The 20349-nt window shown below is 42.8% G+C and overlaps 1 protein-coding gene and 1 long non-coding RNA gene across 4 annotated transcripts in view; one reads left to right on the top strand and one right to left on the bottom strand.

The window, feature by feature from the left end:
* LOC142743611 (uncharacterized) overlaps positions 1-13243 on the top strand; it is a 224616-nt gene extending 211373 nt beyond the window's left edge. Inside the window, exons 2-3 of one of the 2 annotated variants that reach the window (XR_012881596.1) lie at positions 11841-11957; positions 12244-13243. This is a non-coding gene — a long non-coding RNA (uncharacterized LOC142743611). Of the gene's footprint in view, positions 1-11840; positions 11958-12226 lie in introns of both variants that reach the window. The other variant, XR_012881597.1, reaches the window with a different exon arrangement.
* Positions 1-20349, bottom strand: part of URB1 (URB1 ribosome biogenesis factor) — a 93481-nt gene that overhangs the window by 28242 nt on the left and 44890 nt on the right. For both annotated transcript variants that reach the window (XR_012881595.1, XM_075854536.1), the window contains exons 19-26: positions 17790-17992; positions 15555-15770; positions 13238-13402; positions 12139-12973; positions 10766-10964; positions 3923-4106; positions 2055-2113; positions 909-1102 (exon numbers count right to left, since the gene is read on the bottom strand). Coding sequence is in view for 1 of the 2 variants with exons in the window: in XM_075854536.1 (XP_075710651.1) it covers positions 909-1102; positions 2055-2113; positions 3923-4106; positions 10766-10964; positions 12139-12973; positions 13238-13402; positions 15555-15770; positions 17790-17992 (2055 nt within the window). In the remaining variant the exon portion in view is untranslated. The remainder of the gene's footprint in view (positions 1-908; positions 1103-2054; positions 2114-3922; positions 4107-10765; positions 10965-12138; positions 12974-13237; positions 13403-15554; positions 15771-17789; positions 17993-20349) is intronic.

Below are 20349 nucleotides of genomic sequence, written 5' to 3'. Positions count from 1 at the left end.
ATTTTCCCTTCTAGCTCCCACCATTCCTGCCATATTGGTGCCAATCTTTTTGGCTCCCCATTACAAATGAGGGCTTTGACTGTCAAGCGGCATCTGCAGCTCACTTGGCAAGGGGGAGTGAACCTTGTCGCTCTGACACCGTTTAAATCAGAGCGGACAGCGTCGGAGCGGCTCATGTACTGGCTGCCGTCCGTGCGGATGACTGTAGGTGCACAAGACCTACTCTGACACTGTCCGCTCTAATTGGATGGCGTCAGAGCAGCAAGGTTAACTCCCCCTTGGCAAGTGAGCGGTATGAGCTGCCTACTTGACGGTCAACGGGCCTCCTTTTCCAAAACTAATGGCACTCATATCTCTGGAACAGTGGGGGCTAAAAGAAGAAGGAAAGAAGAAAAGCGCCATAATCTGTGAGTGTTAGGCAGGTGACAGGTCTTCTTTAAAGGGTGTTCTCCAGTTTTAATAACTTACATTTATTACAACACTAAGAACCACGAACACCTTGCAATACACGGGGCTTGAACTTGGTCTTCAAGCGAAGGCCATTTGCAACAGCAGCTACACCGATACCAGGCGGACATAGACTTGGGTACAGAGGGGTCCTAACACCGTCGATGTGACTGCTATTGACAGACGAATGGCCGCTCCAATATTCTGAACTACAAAAGCAAAAATTACAATCATCTGATTGGCTGTTATGGGCCGTGTGCCCTTTTTCATAATAAACTGCTATTTTTAAGGTCACTGTAACCTAGGCGTGAATTTAGAGCAGTCGTTACCACGGAGATGCCATAAAGACTTGGACAATGAAATGACGCAGGCCTAGGACGCGGGATGTAGGGTGACAATGAATTGGCATCTCCGCACACCCTTCACATAGAACGATGTAACACAGATAATAAAAGCTGAACCTCGCATGGCGTTGCAGGAGCTCTCTTCATCTCGGGAGCGCAGAAAACTTGGTAGAAACAGCGAATGTTGCGTCACCATCATGTGGATCACCGATAACTGCAGTAAATCCTTGGTACGGGGGCTGTCCAGTTCATACCATTGCTCAATTCCAGCACGCAAAGCTTCCAGAAATGCACAGTCCTTATAGCGATGCCTAGAAATAAAATAAAGTAAATAAAGTGTCCTCCACTAAATGATGAGATTTGGTTATATTACAGAGTATACAGATCGCTCGTCCCCATATATTTCCATCATGTTGGGAGATTCGCTGCCGACAACAATAATATTTGATCCCGCATAAACGATACGTTCAGCCAATTAACGAATGTTTGCCCATTCATCAGCTGACCCTCACCATTAAGCTCTAGCAGCAACAAGTGTTCAATTTCCCTGCAGTGCCACCACTGGAGAAATTAGGTATTACATGGTTACATGTGTAACACACAGACTTGCTGGGTCCTCCAGAGCAAGATATACTCTTTATAGACGCTCCTCACATGGACTGAAAGATGAGGGTCCTGAATGGGGAGTCCCCTCTAAGGCTGGATTCACACGAGCATGTTCGGTCCATAAAGGACGGAACGTATTTCGGCCACAAGTCCCGGACCGAACACCGTGCAGGGAGCCGGGCTCCTAGCATCATAGTTATGTACGAAGCTAGGAGTCCCTGCCTCTCCGTGGAACTACTGTCCCGTACTGAAAACATGATTACAGTACGGGACAGTTGTCCCGCAGCGAGGCAGAGACTCCTAGTGTCGTACATAACTATGATGCTAGGAGCCCGGCTCCCTGCAGTGTGTTCGGTCCGGGACTTGCGGCCGAAATACGTTCCGTCCTTTACGGACCGAACATGCTCGTGTGAATCCAGCCTAACACTTAATAGGGTATTTAAAAGTGGGTTTGCAAGCCAGACAATCCCTGTAATATATTAAATTTGACATTAAGATTAAACTTTTTAGAGATGACCCCACTATGTCTAAGTGACCGGTTCACTCCCCAAGGAGCATTTTCAATACTTCGTCACCTACAGATAATACGAGGATGAGTAAAACTGTCCATTTTATTTCAGAATTGAATTGACAAAAGACAAATAGAATGGAACTTACTTCAGTCCACTTTTTACTAAGCTGTTCCATTCAGTTGGGACGTCTTCCTTGACTAGAGGCTGTAAGAAATGATCAAATTACATGTTTTCCTGTATTACATATAAATTTATTATGCAACAAAAAGGTTAAGCAACTTTCAGATATCATTTGTGTATAACATTCTTGTTTAATTCTGCAGGCTTTAAATCTGTTCTGATTATGTCCTAACATAGGTTCATGACTCGAAAAGTTATCAGGCCTGTCCTGTGACGAGCCATACACCACTGGATCTAAACAAGGGGCATTGTCCTCAACCTGAATGTCAGAAAAAGTTTAATGTTTTAAGAATTTGCTTAAAAATAAATCATTATTTCTGAACTTGAAACAGATACAAAAATATATATGATTTCAATTTTCTTAAATTAGGATCACTTAAGGCAATTATTTAAATCTTCACTACTGCATAATGTAAAGTAACGCTATGTACAACAATGTAGAAATGCTATTTGGATGGAAATAATTAAAAGGGGTTTTCCAGAGAAAGGCATTTAAGGTTTATCTATAGGAGCTCCACTGATTTAGACAATGGGGCTGGGGGGACCTCTATCCCCCGAATTGCTGCTCTGAAGACAAGTCTAAGTGGGAGTAGACAGACTGTGTTTCTGTCCTGACTCCAGAAGACTATGGGAAATACAGAAACAGCCAAGCTAGACTGCCCACACATTGGTCCAGATATTCTATAAACTTCTTTAGCTGGTGTATTACCAAAATCATAAACTATGACCTATTCACAGGATAGGTCATCGTTTTCTGATTGCTAGGGACCCCCACTGATCATGAGAACAGAGGTCCCGAACCCTCAGATGCTTATCACTACTCAAAACGCAGTGAGGACATTGAAAGGAGCGGCAGTCAAGAATGCGCGCTGCCGCTCCATTCAAAGTCTATGACAATGACGGAAACAGCAGAGTACGGTTGCTCGTCTGTCTCCGTCATTTTCATAGACCGTAAATGTAGCGACAGGCGCAGGCTCGATTGCCGATCCACTGAAGCACCCTCCTCACTGGAGGGGGTTCCAGCAGCGGGGCATCTAGCAATTTGGTGTTCATTTATAATTTTAGGAATCCCCCTTTGAGGATTAAGTTGTTTGTAGAGGTTAAAGAGTAATGCCTCATGCACACGACAGTGTGCCCCGGCCGAGTCCCGTCAGTGATCCGTTGAAAGATAGGACATGTCCTATCTTTGTACGGATCGGAGAATCGGGTCAGTTTTCACGGACCAGGTTCACCCGCTAAAGTGAATGGGTCTGTGAAGACTATCGGGTGCCACACGGATGCCGCTAAAAACGGTCCGAGTGGCACATTGTTTCAGAAAACTTATTACTTGCCACAATGACATGTGAATTTTTTTGATCGGCTGGGGTCCATGTGCTGCGACACCCACCGATCACTAAAACTAACAAGCAGAAGTGTTCACCCAAGCGCTTTGCCTTTTCGGCTGTGATCGGCAATCCTAGTATGCCGGAGGACGAGCTCACGTAGAAAGTCTATGAGCGCATCATCATGCTGAAGTCTCGGCACCCAGACCAATCAAAACTTCTGACATGTCAAGAGTTTACTGAAACGACATTACCTTCTGGGTATAAAAAGCTTCTCCTTGAAGAGTAAAGTATGCCCTAAAGGAAATATTTCAAGCTGGTCATCCAGAAACCCTTTAGATTATTCCCCCATAAATTCCATTCATCAAAACCTCCCAAGAACAGGTAACATGGAAAGTGTCATCTCAAAATTCTATAATTTAATTGATATCAATGAATAAAAAAGAAAAAACCTAGCAATGTGGTTCATTCTGGCACACAAAGCTCAGCAAACAGATTTTTGTTTTCCTACCATGAGATCCTTAAGACGAGAGAGCAGAGCGATCTCTTCCGCTACCGCTGCCTCCGGTTCTTTATTGGTGCCATATGTGGTAGTCAGACACTTCATACACGCTGCCAGGAGAGACCTCAGCCAAGAACAGCCCTTCACCCCAGCACAGTCTGCAGCTTGTGATACACAGTCAGCGAGAGCCCATCTGTAACAAGTTAATAGATTAAAAAAATGAGGACGACCGAGAAGATCCAAAACCCACAATTAACACGTGATGGACAACAATCTCTACATATTACATATAATAAAAGTGTCAACTTTGCGTATCTGTACATTGAAAATCTTTGCGAAAAAAAATAATTGGGGGGGATGAAGGATAAGTGATAGAACGCATTAAGATCATTTTTGGAATTTTTGTCTGTTTATCTGGTTGTTTGTTGACGCATCACGTAAAAACTACTGACCCAATTCGGATGGAGTTTTTAGAAACACATAGGGGTCAACTTGAAGTAACATTTCGTTTTTATTTTATCGCAATCGGTTCACTCAATCAGAAGATATGCCAATTTAAGGTTTTCAACAATTCATTTGCATTGCATTAGAACAACAACAATCACATGGAAACAATGGCAACCAATCACATTTTTACTTTCATTTTGTATTGTCTTGGAAAAATAGACACCAGCAGGTTGCTATGGGCAACAGCTCCAAATGTCATCTATACTGATCTGATTGTTATATAAAAGGGAGAGGTTGCAAACAATGTATGCGGCGCAGGTGACAGCGTTTTTATACCCCGAATCCCTATCACTCCAAATAATTTTCCCTTCAGTTTTAAACGTGTAGTTTTCTGTCAGCTTATATTACGCTATGACCGTCAACAAAGCGCAGAGACAAAACGCTGCGCGTTGCGGGCATGAACCTCAGTTTCAGCTGCTTTGCGCACGGCCAGCTCTATGTGGCTCTCTCCAGTGTTAGCAACTCCACCAATCTTTATGCGCACATCCCTGGTGGTTCTACTGCTAACATTGTTTACAGGGAAGCGTTGTCGTAGTGAACCTGACTACTGAAAAAAAACTATTTTTAATTGAAGTTTATTTATTGTCCCTGTTTTTTTTCCCCACTTTGTTCTGAGCATGGTCCAAGGCTAGAAGTATACTTATAAAAACAGCATCGGTACGTTTTTCAGTGGTCTGCACGTACGAAGTCGAGGGCAGTTTTTCAGTGGTTTGCGCGTACGAAGTCGCGGGCACAGCTAGTCTAAAACATAAACATGTCTTATGGTACGGTCCCAGTTCCCAGCATCCGCATGCGGCTGAAACCCTGCTTACTCGCAGTGGCCAATAGCGGCGGGATTTGGCCGGTAATACCTGCCCAAATCGTGCGGCTATTGGCCACCGAACCAAGCGTTGGACTAGGCTGCATGCGGGTGCCGGAACATAGAACTGTACTCTAAAAGATGTGTGAAAACCCATTTTGGAACAGGGTATTAGGGCTCCCTGAGTTAATAGAGGGAGGTCCCCTGTTCAGAATCATTGCCTATCAACTAAATTAGCAGAACAGCCCAGCGATTTAAGTTAAATCTGTGCAATGCTTTATTTAGGCTGTGGTGGCGCTGCAGGGAAATTGAACACTCACTGCTGGGTTCCGGCTTACAGCTGATCGCTGGGGGTCCCAGCAGCGTGACCCTGTAATCAGGATATCATAAGTAGACCCTTCTTTCAAAAAGTAATTGACCAAAGGCTACAACCCCTTGAGGCTCTGTCACCGGTTTAATATTTCCCTATCACCTAATCTAATAAACGCTTTGTTGTAGATAAGTACTGTTTTGTTTTTAAAACTTTTATTAGTGACAAAGTTCTGATCATTTTTACATTTATGCAAACTTTTTCTAAATGCCCAACTGAGCATTTTTTTTTAGTTTCACCAAGTAGGCGTTGTAAAGAAAAGTGTAGGACGCTGACCAATCAGCGTCATGCACTTCTCTTCATTCAAGCCCAGCTTATGTCACAGCACAGCGTGATCTCGTGAGATCACACTGTGACATCTCTTACTCCCGAGGGGAGAATGACCAGACATCACCTCCAGCCATGCCAGGACTGCTGCTGAGGAGGACAATCATCCTGGCACGGCTGGAGGCGATGTCTGGTCATTCTCCCCTCGCTCCGGTGAAGGAACTGCGGGAGTAAGTGACGTCACAGTGTGATCTCGCGAGATCACGCTGTGCTGTGAACAAAGCTGGGCATGAATGAAGAGAAGTGTATGACGCTGATTGGTCAGCTTCATACACTTTTCTTTACAACGCCCACTTGGTGAAACTAAAAAAGACGCCCAGTTGGGCATTTCGAAGAAATTTGAATAAATGTAAAAATTATCAGAACTTTGTCACTAATAAAAGTTTTAAAAAACAAAACAAAACAGTAGTTATCTACAACAAAGCGTTTATTAGATTAGGTAGGAGATAGGGAAGTATTAAACTGGTGACAGAGCCCCTTTAATATAAGTCACAAGACTATAGAACAGGCAAAGTAAATCTAATAAAGACCCATGACTTGTCCACAGTCCACATATCTGGCACTTGTGGAATTTGGTCAGTACTGACAGGGGGCCTGAGGTGCAGGAAAATTTCCCCCATTAGGACAAAATTATCATTTGTGGCAGGCAATACTTCATACATATTGGTAAATCTCATTAGTAACTTTTGTATGTAAGCCAGGGTCTTCAATATCAGGGGCTTACAGACTTCGTCGTACCACTGAAGTTGCATCTCAATAAGTTTATCCATACCAGAATTATAAATGACATGGCCCTACATCATCACCAGTCTATGCCCCAGAAGTGTAACTTGTAGTTCCTGGGCCCAATGCAAAATCTGTACCAGTTGATCGGCGCTCGTTTGCTCTTTTCACAAGGAGCCAGGATCAGTAATGTATGGGGACGAGCGCTCATTACTACGATCGCTGGTCCTTATACATTTCCATCATTTCGGCAGCGCATCTCCCTGTTTGCTGCCGACAATGATAATATTTTGGGCAGCATAAAAAATACGATCAGCCAATGAACAAGCTTTTGCTCGTTGATCGGGCTGATTGTTGAATGCTCATTTGCCCGATCATTGGTCCGTGTAAAAGGACCTTGATAGTATGTCAAATCAAACTTGTTGATAGGCTGCGACAAGCGAGAGAAGTCACATGGTGGCCAGCGCCCCACTATACCGTCATCTCCTCTAACGCGATGTTACTACAGAATAGTACAGGAGCAATATTAGAAGAAGCAGCCACTTTTATTTAAAGCACCCCAGGATAGTACAATAAATGAAATACCTTTATTAAATTAGGGACAAACAACATAAAAATGTAAAACTACAATGTGGGGCTTATATCACTATATGCCCCTATAACCCCTGATGAAGCTACATCTGTGGCACAACATGGGGGGGGGGGGCTATACTAGTCTTTTAGCGCAATGTTAACTGGAGCTGATCCCTCATATAATTGCCTATAGCCAGCAGTCATACTCAGTGACAACTTTGCATTGGGTTATATCTCTCATGTTCTATAGACATATTTACGTCTGCACATTGCAGGTGCCGGTACACATTGTAGTTTTACATTTTCATGTTGTTTGTCCCTAATTTAATAAAGGTATTTCATTTATTGTACTATCCTATTCCATTAGTCAGTAAGTCGTTGGGAAAAAAACGGGTTCTATATTTAAGTTTTTTACCCGCCAACTACCAGGGTCTTTTCCAATTTCTGTAATGTGCTGAATGCCACACACAATTAAAAGGGGTTTCCACTTTTAGTTATGAGCTTGTAATATAGTTTGTTTCAATTCCTCCTCATTTTCAATATCACTGCTTGCTGTTAATGAAAGGAAACTTCAATGTCTTAAAAGGGGTTATCCAAAAATTGCATTGCAATAATATATTTATGTGAAACTAAGTAACTTACTAATATACTTTCATTCAAAATTCTGTGCTAAATGGTGCAGTTCAAACCTCCCCCCACGTGACTGAGGGCTTGCTTCATGTGCTGTTGGTGAACATGACCGCAAGGGGCTGTCACATTGCCTATTGCTTGAGTCCCAAGCAGAGCATCAGCTAGCGCTCTGCCCGGGACTCCAGCCCTGCTCCCGACGTCCATATTTAGTCAATTCAGGGGTTTCCTATTGCTGGAGTCCCAGAGCAGAGCATCAGCTGATACTCTGCCTGGGGACTCCACAAGAGATCCATAAGAATTTGTTGGGGTCCGTTTGAAAACTGATCCATCATAGCCGTTAGGGACAGAAGCCATGACTCTAATGTGAACAGAGGCTTAATCTTTGCCCCAGCACTTTATTTGTACTAGTTGTCAGAGTTCTCCCCCATACGTGGTGTCAATAGACGCCTCTTCTAGATATATGTGTTGACATTGCATCCCGTTGTGCAGGTAAAGTTACCATGTAGCCCTTGTGCTTTTTATATCATTCTATATACTGAAGCCCAAGTGTGTCCCTTCTAGGATAACAAAAGGTTGAGAAACTTTGCTCTTATTTTCTTTCTTTTTTCCCCCGATTATTTAGAGATATGCAGATAACTACAATTGAGGAAATTTTTGAAAAGCTGTGGTAGAAACTTCTCCCTATATATTTGATATATTTCACTATATATAGTGAGATAAATCAGCCCTTAAAAAAAAAACTAGTTTAAACCGGTTCAATCACCATGGTTCGTTCTCTCATTAATGACTATTTAACACAAATAGCTTTTATTTTCATGCAAACTCGTGTAGGGTTTTTCATCAAGCGCAACAATCAGCAGCCAACAGTGCTGCCAGCGGGGTAGGAACAGACGGTGCCCACAGCTGCCACTTTGGCACTGCACAGACAACAGGCTGACTAATTTGTAGAAAACGGAGCATTTCTACAATACTTGTCAGCCGGACATGTTACATGGACACTGTAGTCACATTTTAGGCTTACCCCTTCCCCCTGCTAGCATTCCGGGCCCTAATGCCCAAGCAATTTGTTTAGTTTTTCCATCGTCACATTCAAAGAGCTATAACTTTTTTAGTTTCGCGTGGACATGGCTGTATGAGGACTTGTTATTTGCGGGATGAGTTGTATTTTTCAATGGCACAATTTTAGGGTATATAGAATTTTCTTATTAACTTTTTTGGGGGGGGATATAAAAAAAAAAAAAAAACTATTTAGCCATGGTTCTATGCGTTTTACATTTACGCCGATTACTGTGCGGCGGTAATAACATGCTGCCTTTATTCTTTGGGTTGGTAAGATTACAGCGATACCAAATATGCATAGTTTTTTTATGTTTTACGACTTTTGCAGACTAAAAACACTTTTGAACTAAAATAATTTTATTTTGCATCGCCGCTTTCCAAGAGCCGTAACTTTTTTATTTTTCCGTCAATGTCGCCATATGAGGACTTGTTTTTTGCGGGACTTCATTGCTACCATTTTGGGGTACGTAGGACTTATTGATTAACCTTTTATTATTATTTTTTTTGGGGGGGGGAAATGGGAAAAAAATAGCAATTTTGCCGTTTTTTTTTTTACGGGGTTCAAGTTGCGGTTTAAATAATATGACAACTTTATTTTTTGGGTCATTACGATTGTGGGGATACCGTATATTTGTAGTTTTTATTTTATTTTACTAAATAAAAACATTTTTTTATGGAAAAATTGTTTTTTTTTAATGTGTACCTTTTTATTAATTTTTATTTCACATTCATTCTTTTTTCACGCTCACTAGCAGACTTCACTATGCGATCTTTAGATCGCAGATATAATGCTTTGGTATACTTCGTATACCAGAGCATTATTGCCTGTCAGTGTAAGATGGCACGTCCTAATAGGTATATAGCCCGGGCAGACCTGGGGACATTTGCAGGCCGCCGCCGATGGGTGACAGAGGGAGCTCACTCCCTCTGTAAACAACTCAAATGCAGCGCTCATTAATGACCGCAGCATTTGAGGGGTTAAACGGCCGTGATCTAAGTAAACTTCGATCGCTACCGTTGGAGCAGGAGCCCGGCTGTCATCTGACAGCCGGGCCCCGCCTCCAGCCTGCACGGGACACCTGGGCAGGACGTTGATTAGGCCGCGGTGAAAAGGCGGCGGCCTAGACTAAAGCCCCTTAATGACCGCTGTGAAAAGGCGTATCGGCGTTCAGTAAGGGGTTAACTGAGTAACCGGTCATTACATTTAATGAACATTTCCTTGGGTAAAAAAAAATAAAAATAAGTACGTTTTTAGTTTTTATGTTCTAATTAAAGTTATAAAAATGTAATTTAGTCACCTCTCGTTGGGAAAGCTGGCTGACAACCAGCATGGCTGCCTTCATATCAGCTGTCAAGACTTAGGCTGGGTTCACACGAGCATGTTACGTCCGTAATGGACGGACGTATTTCGGCCGGAAGTCCCGGACCGAACTCAGTGCAGGGAGCCGGGCTCCTAGCATCATAGTTATGTACGACGCTAGGAGTCCCTGCCTCTCTGCAGGACAATGTCCCGTACTGTAAACATGATTACAGTACGGGACAGTAGTTCCACGGAGAGGCAGGGACTCCTAGCATCGTACATAACTATGATGCTAGGAGCCCGGCTCCCTGCACTGAGTTCGGTCCGGGACTTCCGGCCGAAATACGTCCGTCCATTACGAACGTTAATGTGCTCGTGTGAACCCAGCCTTAAGGGAACCTGTCACTCACATAATGCTGCCCGACAGACACGTTGATTTCGGCGGTCTGTCACTTATTTTCTCAAGTGATGTTGTCTCTGAGAACTTACATGCCCGGCATATTCATGAGCTCCAGTTTTCTTATTTATTACGATATAGTTAACTCTTTCAACCCAGGCGCTTACTTTTCATAAGAAGACAGTGCCAGGACCTCAGGGAGCTCATCAATCAGTTTGTCTAGTTCGCTCCTTTCAGCCACGGTGACCAGTTTAGAAAGCACAGCAATGTGTTGTGACGTCCGTTCGGAGGTTTCGGTCCTTAGCGCCACCTTCACCAGCTTGTCCCAGAAAGCTTCCTTCAGTATGCGGAGAACAGCAGACGACACTGAAAGGAATAGAACGTGATATTTACCATCTATATTTCATTTATAAGAAGGAATCCTAGATCTGCTGAACTCCAATATTTATGGACTGGTCATCACATTGGCATACGGAGCGTCTACCTAAAATGCATTGTATATTTCCTGTACATGAGCTACAGCATAAGATAAAACGCCGAGAGCATATATGACACGAGCAAGGCATTTATAGGTTATGTGTATTTTTACTTACATTCATTATGTCAGTCTGACTACAGTCCAGTCCATGCACACAAACTAGCAGACTAAGAAGTAGTGAGCGTGGCTGCCAAGCTGGATGCCCTAAACATTGCCCTGGCAGCCCTGTGCGTAAAGTACAAAGCCCCGATGAGAAGTGCTGGGACTCTGGACATTTCTTTACAGAGAAGACCAACCATTATAATCTGAGGCTCCTCTATAAACTACTCATTGGCACAGGAAATGACAATTGGGCAGCAAAAATCCTTCCCCACAATCACTCTACCCAAGTGAAGCCCTCGACAGAGAGTTTGATAGGCCCAAAAGCCATCACATTGTTGGCCGCAGTGGCGAACATACAGGTGGGGGGGGGGGGGCACAAAGGTTAAGTAAATGCTGCAGTCTGGTCTGGGGTCTGATTTGTTTAGGGGGTCCAATTTTCGTTGTAGGTCTCGTCTGGGGTCTTATTTATTTAGAAGGTCTGGTTTGAGGTCTGTGTTAGTTTAGGCGTTGGTCTGAGGTCTAATTGTATTTAGAGGTGTAGTCTAAATTCATTCTTAGGTCTGATCTCGGGTTTGAGGCCTCTACTGCCCCCGTCCTACATTTTCTATTTATGTGGCTGTATGTGTGTGGTACCAATGTTTGTGTATTTTCCACCCCCCTAGACCTTATCTTAGGAGCAGCAGACGGATAGCCGGTCAGCAGAGCCTGTAGAGGAAAAAAAAAAAAAGAGTACGCCAGCGAGGACCGCAGTACAGAGAGAGAAAGAGCCTGACAAGAGTGTGAGTATGAGTGGCTGCAGCGCAGTCCACTGGAGACTGCCTTTAAAGAGTCAGGAGATCTAGAAAACCAGGCTACCTTGATACTCAAACGAAAAGTCGGCTAAATTGTGGAAAAGATGTAAGGTGTTTTGCTCTACAATCAGCAATGTCTAACAGAGCACACACACCCTGAGTCATTTACCTTTAGTGGGTTGCGTAGACTGGAAATGGCCTATGGACTTCAAGTAGATACTGACGAACGTCAAACAAGTCTCCATTTTCTTTCTCAGAACCTTCTCTCTTCCAGGATGGAGACACCAAAGCTCGAACTGCAGCCTGTGAGTCCTACTGTGCTCCACCAACAGACCAGCAATAGTCAGAGAGGTTTTACTCATCTTACGAAGACAGTGAGTAAGAGTGTCAACCTCAACCACATGTGCCAATGCGGGTTCTCTCTGTAGAGCATCAATGAGGACAATCTCCAGGTCAGAACCAGCCGACGTTGACAAAAGATGGCCAACTCCTCTTGCATGCTCTACTGAGAAGGTCAGATCCTCTTGACATTGTTTCCTTTGGTGACTATCATTGAGAAGTTGCACCAAAATTGTACCATAGTTGGTTAACGTCTGACCAGAGGAGTCATCATTGTCCTGAAGTAGAACTTCTTCAGGAAGCTTCAAGAGGACTAGAGTAATTTTATTCAACTGAAGGGTGTCCATGTAAGGATGTAAGCATTGTAAAGCTTCTAGAGGATGGGACATCTTAACGGAAGATTTTTTTGGCGTTTCAAGGACTTTAAGGACACTGACAGAAACCGCCTCAAAATACGTGGTTACCAGATGAAGATTGTTGGTTTGCTGTAGCAGAGGCGCACTGGATTTCAGCAACTGAATTAGTCCCTGGTTAAGGTGAGATGATAACAATTTAACCGAGACAGGGCCTAAGTTGTGCATGGGGATGGACTGGCGTTCCAAGGCCAAGAACCAGCTGTCCAAGAGAGGATGTTTAAAGATTACACACAGCATGATGTCCAAGATCTAAATAAAATATTGAAAAAATAAGTTTAAGCAATGCAAAATTAAAGACTAACCTAAAATTATACTGAACAGCAGATCTATGAATGTAGTAAATGCTCAGAAACACCTTGCCAGCCAACAGGGAGGAGGGGAAGCTGCAGAAGTGAGACTGTATGCTGTGAGGGGGAGGAGAGGTGAAATAATGGCAAATTTGGCATATTCACTAAATAAGACATGGAATTTGTTAAAGTCAACAGGAATCTTATTGATTTTATCGGCTATTACCGTATTTCCGGCAGATTCCATGCTTGTATCGCCTTCAACAAATAAATCAGATTCTGTCTTCTCTTCTTCTTTTTGACTTCGATATTCTCTTTGGTATTTGCACAGGAGACAACTCAGAAGGTCCAGGAAGAGCTTAATCAGACTCGCTGCGGCAGCTTTTTTATGCTGTGGGGGTGACGATGGGATATTAAATGTTAAAATAAAGTTTAAAGGGAACCTGTCAGTTCTTATTTTCCTACCAAACTGGATCCAGAATTTGGTAGGTCTTGTAAAATGAGGTGTCCACATCCTTTTTTGATTGCTTTGTATTATCTTGTTTGTCCAGATATACGACTTTACTGCCACACGGGCGGTCCGTTTCCCTGCGAGTGCTCCTGTTCTCGCCATTTTAGCCTGCTCAACTCCCTTGCTATGATTGACTTTGGCACGCTATAGCAAGAGGGCAGAGCTGAGCCGGCTAAAATAGCGAGAACAGGAGCACTTGCGGAGGAACTGACCACCTGAGTGGCACTTACATTTGCATATGACAATAAATTTGTTGGCCTGCGTGCCTATAGTACATTTATACTTGTTTGAAAGATTATAATTCAATTAAAAAAAAATTGAGAAAAAAAAAAAAAAAAATTGTTTCTGGGCACATCGTTTTACAAGACTTACCAAACGCTGGGTCCAGTTTGGTAGACAAATAGGAGCTGACTGGTTCCCTTTAATACAAAAAGCCTAAGCAGAAGGAAAGTACTGTGTTCATCAATGATAGGATACAGGGAACAGCAATATTTAAAGAGGCTCTGTCACCAGATTTTGCAACCCCTATCTGCTATTGCAGCAGATCGGCGCTGCAATGGAGATAAGAGTAACGTTTATTTTTTTTCAAAAACGAGCATTTTTGGCCAAGTTATGACCATTTTTATATTTATGCAAAATGAGCTTTTCTTATGTACAACTGGGCGTGTATTGTGTTCGTTACATCTGGGCGTTTTTACTTGTTTTACTAGCTGGGAGTTGTGAATGGAAGTGTATGATGCTGACGAATCAGCATCATCCACTTCTCTTCGTTACCACCCAGCTTCTGGCAGTTCACAGACACACAGCGTGTCCTCGCTCATCCGACGCGATGAAGTTCCTGTGGGAGGAAGTGAGTGACGTCACAGCGTGATCTCTCGAGAACACGCTGTGTGTCTGTGCACTGCCAGAAGCTGGGCGTTCTGAAGAGAAGTGGATGATGCTGATTCGTCAGCATCATACACTTCCATTCACAACTCCCAGCTAGTAAAACACGTTACGTTACGTAAAAAAAAAACGTTACTGTTATCTACATTGCAGCGCCGATCTGCTGCAATACGAGATAGGGGTTTGAAAATCTGGCGACAGAGCCTCTTTAAACTCTTAACGACCGGCGTATAGCCTTTTTACATCGGCTGTTTGGGAGTAGTAGTTCTGAAGCACCGCCTTTTCACAGCGGCACTTCAGAAGAACTTTTCCCGCATCATGCGGGGTGCTCCTGAAGCCCGGGCTGCTGTTAACCGCCTCGGGCTTCAGGACAACGATCGATCGGAGACCACTAGAAGTGGTCTCCGATCATATTTAACCCCTTAGATGTGGCGCTCAATAGCGAGCTCCTCATCAGAGTGGTTTTAGAGGGAGGGAGCCCGCTGTCTCACCCCACAGGCACCCCGATGCCGATGGTTTCTATGGCAGACCGGGGGCCTAACAAAGGATCCCAGATCTGCCTTTAGTGATTGCTTGTTAGGCCATGAGATCGCACAGTAAGTCCCCTAGTGGGACTAAAAATAAAAGCTAAAAAAGTTAAAGTTTGAAATAAATAAATAAAAGTCCCAAGTAAAAAAAAAAATGAAAACCTACTTTTTCCCCTTACAAAATACTTAAGAAAAAAAGTAAAAAAGTTACTCATATTCCATAACGAACCCAACTATAAAACAATTACATTATTGAACACGCATGGTGAACGCCGTAAAAAATAAAATAAAAAAACAACGAAAAACGGAAAAAATTTGATAAGTGATCAAAAAGTCGCATGTACTCTAAAATTATACGAATAAAAACTACGAGTCGTCCAGCAAAAAAAAAAAAAATCCCTCATACAGCTTCATCGGTCGAAAAATAAAAAAGTTATGGCTCTTAGGGGGGGGTGCTGACCCTCATACAATCAATGGTAACCCCTATACTGGAGACTATCCTCTGAAGGGCGACACGACTCCGGGAGCTCTGCCTAATCCTCATGCTGCGCTCTGTCCGTTACATCCCTACACGTTTCCCCATGGATATTACATAAACGGGACAGGCAGCGATCCGGTACCTTGCTGAAGTTGTCCACAGTAGTCTTCAGACACAGCAGGGTATGTTTTACCGCTAGAGGAAATTCATCTTGAGTGATCCGTGACATGGAAGTCTTCAGATTCTGCTGGGATTCTTCTCTCGTGCTGCTGCTCACAAACACTTTCCTTAACAGAACATTATAGAAGTCGTCATCCGGCTCTGAAACGTCCATTTTGTCTTTTTTCTCCTCGGTGAACTACAAAAAACAAACAGTCACGTTATTCAACGTGTGCCCCAAAACATAACGAGTGTTTCTTAAGAGGTTTCCAAGTGATTTAGTGTTACTCTATAGAAGAAGAAGCCAATACTTTTTGAAAAATCTCTCAAAAAAATCCCAGGATGTAGCAATAGGAAAAGATAATAATAAAGTCAGCAAATCGATAACTGGAGTGATTTTCAAGCTACTCGATGCATTTCTATGGACAGTGATTTTCAGAGAGATTTTATTTGTAGGGAGTGATCAAAAGTTTAGGTGCAGCCCCAGCCTAACGCACTTTAAAAAAAATAAAAATGACGCAACTTTGCAAAAAGTCTTGATTAAAAATCGTCAGATTCTTGTACACAGCTCCTAATCCAACTCTGAATGGACATCCTGCCATGTGACCTCTGTCCGAAAATATCTTTAAAGAGAACCTGTCACCTGCCCATACATGAGAAGCTGAGTGCAGCATGTAATGGGCTGTATAAACCCTGGGGCACTTTACATTCTTTTCCTATCTTCCTCCGTTATGTAGATATCGGTGCCCGATATTTAAATAACCCTCTGAACTGCGCACGAACGCGCTCACTCTTCAGCTCTCAGCAGACAAGGACGACTAGACTGTGTGATCTCTCATGAGAGATCAGAGTCTTGTTTGTCAAGAGCTGAAGAGTGAGAGCGCGCGCGCACAGCTACGAGATGCGCGTGCACACACTCTCCCCTCCCCAGCTCTTGCTGTAATACTGTCTGTAGCTGATTGGACAGTGTCACAGCGATGATACACGCCCCCTTGCCAATTACACGCCCCATTGACAGTTCAGGGGGTTATTTAAATATCGGGCACCAAATATAACGGCACCGATATCTAAATAACGGAGGAAGATCGGAATTTTTTTTAAAGTGCTCCAGGGTTTGTGCAGCCCTGCCTATTACTGCTGCACATGTATGGGGAGGTGAAAGGTTCTCCTTATGTGCTGAGGTACCATGACAATAAGGTAAGGTCTATTTCATGTTTTATGAGGAGCTGCCAACTCTTTTTGTTTGTAGTATTTGCATGGGGGCGGTGACTACTTCCATTTTGGTCGTGCTCTCCATCCACCTGTCCTGGGCTGTTTTTAATTAGAACAGAATATATTTGGTTCCTACCTGTCCTGAGCTCACTGTGGGCTCAGCCCAAGAGAGAGAGGTAAGTCTCCAAAATAGGGATAAAATGTTTAGTGTAGGGACCCCCTGATAGAGGTCGCCTTGTCGTGGCAGGTGGGCTCGCACATTTTGATCAAACTCAGCGCTAAGAACCTCACATCTATCTTAGCGCCTGCGGTGCGCATCTGCATTTTCTTGTTACTGGTAATACATTAGTCACGGCAGATTAGCACCTGCATATCTATTTCATGTTTTAGGAGGAACTGACCAACTCTTTTTGTTTGTGATAAAGGTAAGGTGGCCATACACCTTAGATAGCTCGCTCGGCCAAGTTATTACTCCCGACGCACGCACGCACGCACGCACACACACTTAATTCGGCTCAGCGTGGATAAGCCACTGCTAGACACCGGTTGGCAGGTATCTCCCATGAGACAAAAGGATCTGGCATGCTGACGGCAGATGTCAGGAGAGAGTCGGGCACCCCATACACATAGATGGTCGGCCGGTCCCGTCGTCAATGGCAGGTTAAGCCGTCGTATAGCACCTTAGGTCTACTGATGCTACCATGGCAACACCAGAGCAAGCAGTAATGGTATAAGGACAAGGATAGAAAAACAAGTCAATGTGTATATTAGCAAGTGTCATTTATAATTTAAGATTTTCGGAGTTACAGCAGTATACCATCCCTTTAATACCTGCTGGACTACTACACATAACATGGGTACACAACACTACAAGTCTGCATGGTACAGCATGTACTGGGGTTTTGACCACTGAGGTATCTACAAGCTACAGAGTAATTTATCTGATCTTGGGCATGAGGTTGTTGACAACATACAAAACATCACGCCGTGTTCACAAGTCACTTACTAGAGACTTTTTAGCTGATGGCGGAATCCACGAGCTGTAATAGTCATAAAAGGTCTGAAGAGGAACGTAAACCGAGGAACTGGTATCCAAAGACTGTAACTCGTCATCATAGGATTGGACAGCCAGGCAGAAAGCCAGTGGATCCCGCTGGGAATGTAGTACATCAGTCATTATGGATATTAGGTATTGTATTACAGGACCCACTAAACAAGAAAAAAATGATAGTAATGGTTAGCATTTTTCACCATGACGAGCCCTTTTTAATTTGATACTAGCCTGCGATCAGGGCAGGGCCCCCTGTATTCCTCAATAAGGCACATAAAAAGGGGTCGTCTTTATGAGACCTCCACTTCAATTTAAAGTCATAGTGTTCTACACGGCTGTACAGAGTGGATGGTCGGCCTGCCTATTGAGGGAGCCAGGACATCTAGGGGAGTGAACATGATGAATAGTACAAATGGCTTCTCCATCTGAAGCGTATAGCATTTTGTGCATATTTCAATATAGCACCCACATACCTACGGTTTCCCTGATACGGCTGGACAGGCTCAGTATCTATGACATTTTTGCTATTGATTTTAATCAACTTTATTTTATTTGTGTTGTTTTTAATCTGAAGTGGGCATCTAATAGGTGTTTTCTTTTTTTTTCTTCTCTCTTTTTCCTTGTGATTTGATCACCGGGATAGTTACAAAAATAATTCTAAAAATATTGTTATGTAAACCTCTCACTGATGGCTTGTTTAACCCCTTAAGGACGCAGCCTAGTTTTGGCCTTAAGGCTCAGAGCCCATTTTTCAAATCTGACATGTCTCACTTTATGTGGTAATAACGTCGGAATGCTTAAACCTACCCAAGCGATTCTGAGATTGTTTTCTCGTGACACATTGGGCTTCATGTTCGTGGTAAAATTTGGTCGATATATTCAGTGTTTATTGGTGAAAAATTGCAAAATTTAGAGAAAATTTTGAAAAAATAGCATTTTTCAGAATTTAAATTCATCTGCTTGTAAAACAGACGGTTATACCACCCAAAATAGTTACTAGTTCACATTTCCCATATGTCTACTTTAGATTGGCATCGTTTTTTGAACATTCTTTTATTTTTCTTGGACGTTACAAGGCTTAGAACATAAACAGCAATTTCTCATATTTTTAAGAAAATTTCAAAAGCCTTTTTTTTAAGGTACCTCTTGAGTTCTGAAGTGGCTTTGAGGGGCCTATGTATTAGAAACCCTGATAAAACACCCCATTTTAAAAACTAGACCCCTCAAAGTATTCAAAACAGCAGTTAGAAAGTTTTTTAACCCTTCAGGCATTTCACAGGAATTAAAGCAAGGTGGAGGTGAAATTTGCAAATTTCATTTTTCTTGCTGAATTTCAATTTTATTCATTTTTTTTTCTGTAACACAGAAGGTTTTACCAGAGAGACACTACTAAATATGTATTGTCCAGATTCTGCAGTTTTTAGAAATGTCCCACATGTGGCCCTACTGCGCTCGTGGACTAAAACACAAGCCCTAGAAGCAAAGAAGCACCTAGTGCATTTTGAGTCCTCTTTTTTATTAGAATATATTTTAGGCAGCATGCCAGGTTTGAAAAGGTGTTGAGGTGCCAAAACAGTAGGAATCCCCCAAACGTGACACCATTTTGGAAACTACACCCCTCAAGGAATTCATTTAGGGTTGTTGTTACCATTTTGACCGCACAGTTTTTTCACAGCACGTATTTGAATTGGGCTCTGAAATGAAAAAAATGTCATTTTTTCCAATAAAATGTCATTTGTGATCAAAATTTTATTATTTTCACAGGGAACAAAATACCCCATTTTGTTGCCCAATACGTCCTTAGTGCGGCAATACCCCATTTGTGGTGATAAACTGCCGTTTGGGCCCATGGGAGGGCTCTGAAGGAAAGGAGCGCTATGTGTTTGTTGGAGTCCAGATTTTGTTGGATTGGTTTTCGGGTGCCATGTCGCATTTGCAGAGCCTCAGAGGTATCAAAGCAATGGAAACCCACCAAAAGTGACCCCATTTTGGAAACTACACCCCTCAAGGAATTCATTTATCGTTGTTGTTAGCATTTTGACCACACAGTTTTTTCACAGCACCTATTTCAATTGGGTTGTGACATTAAAAAAATGACATTTTTTCCAATAAGATGTAATTTTTTACCAAAATTTCTTATTTTCACAGGGAACAAAATACTCAATTTTGTTGCCCAATTTCTCCTGAGTGCATCAATACCCCATTTGTGGCAATAAACTGCCGTTTGGGCCCATGGGAGGCCTCAGAAGGGAAGGAGCGCTGTGTGTTCTTTGGAGTACAGATTTTGCTGGTTTGGTTTTCGGGTGCCATGTCGCATTTGCAGAGCCCCAGAGGTATCAAAGCAATGGAAACCCACCAGAAGTGACCCCATTTTGGAAACTGCACCCCTCAAGGAATTCATTTATGGGTAATGTGACCATTTAGACTCCATAGTTTCTTCACAGAACTTATTTGAATTGGGCTGGGAATTAAAAAAAAATATATTTTTTCCAATAATATGTCATTTTAGCTCAAA

Source organism: Rhinoderma darwinii, chromosome 2 (assembly GCF_050947455.1).
Source record: "Rhinoderma darwinii isolate aRhiDar2 chromosome 2, aRhiDar2.hap1, whole genome shotgun sequence".
Taxonomy (NCBI): Eukaryota; Metazoa; Chordata; class Amphibia; order Anura; family Rhinodermatidae; genus Rhinoderma; species Rhinoderma darwinii.
The sequence above is the reverse complement of the archived record's forward strand: the minus strand, read 5'-3'. Positions and strand labels throughout refer to the sequence as shown.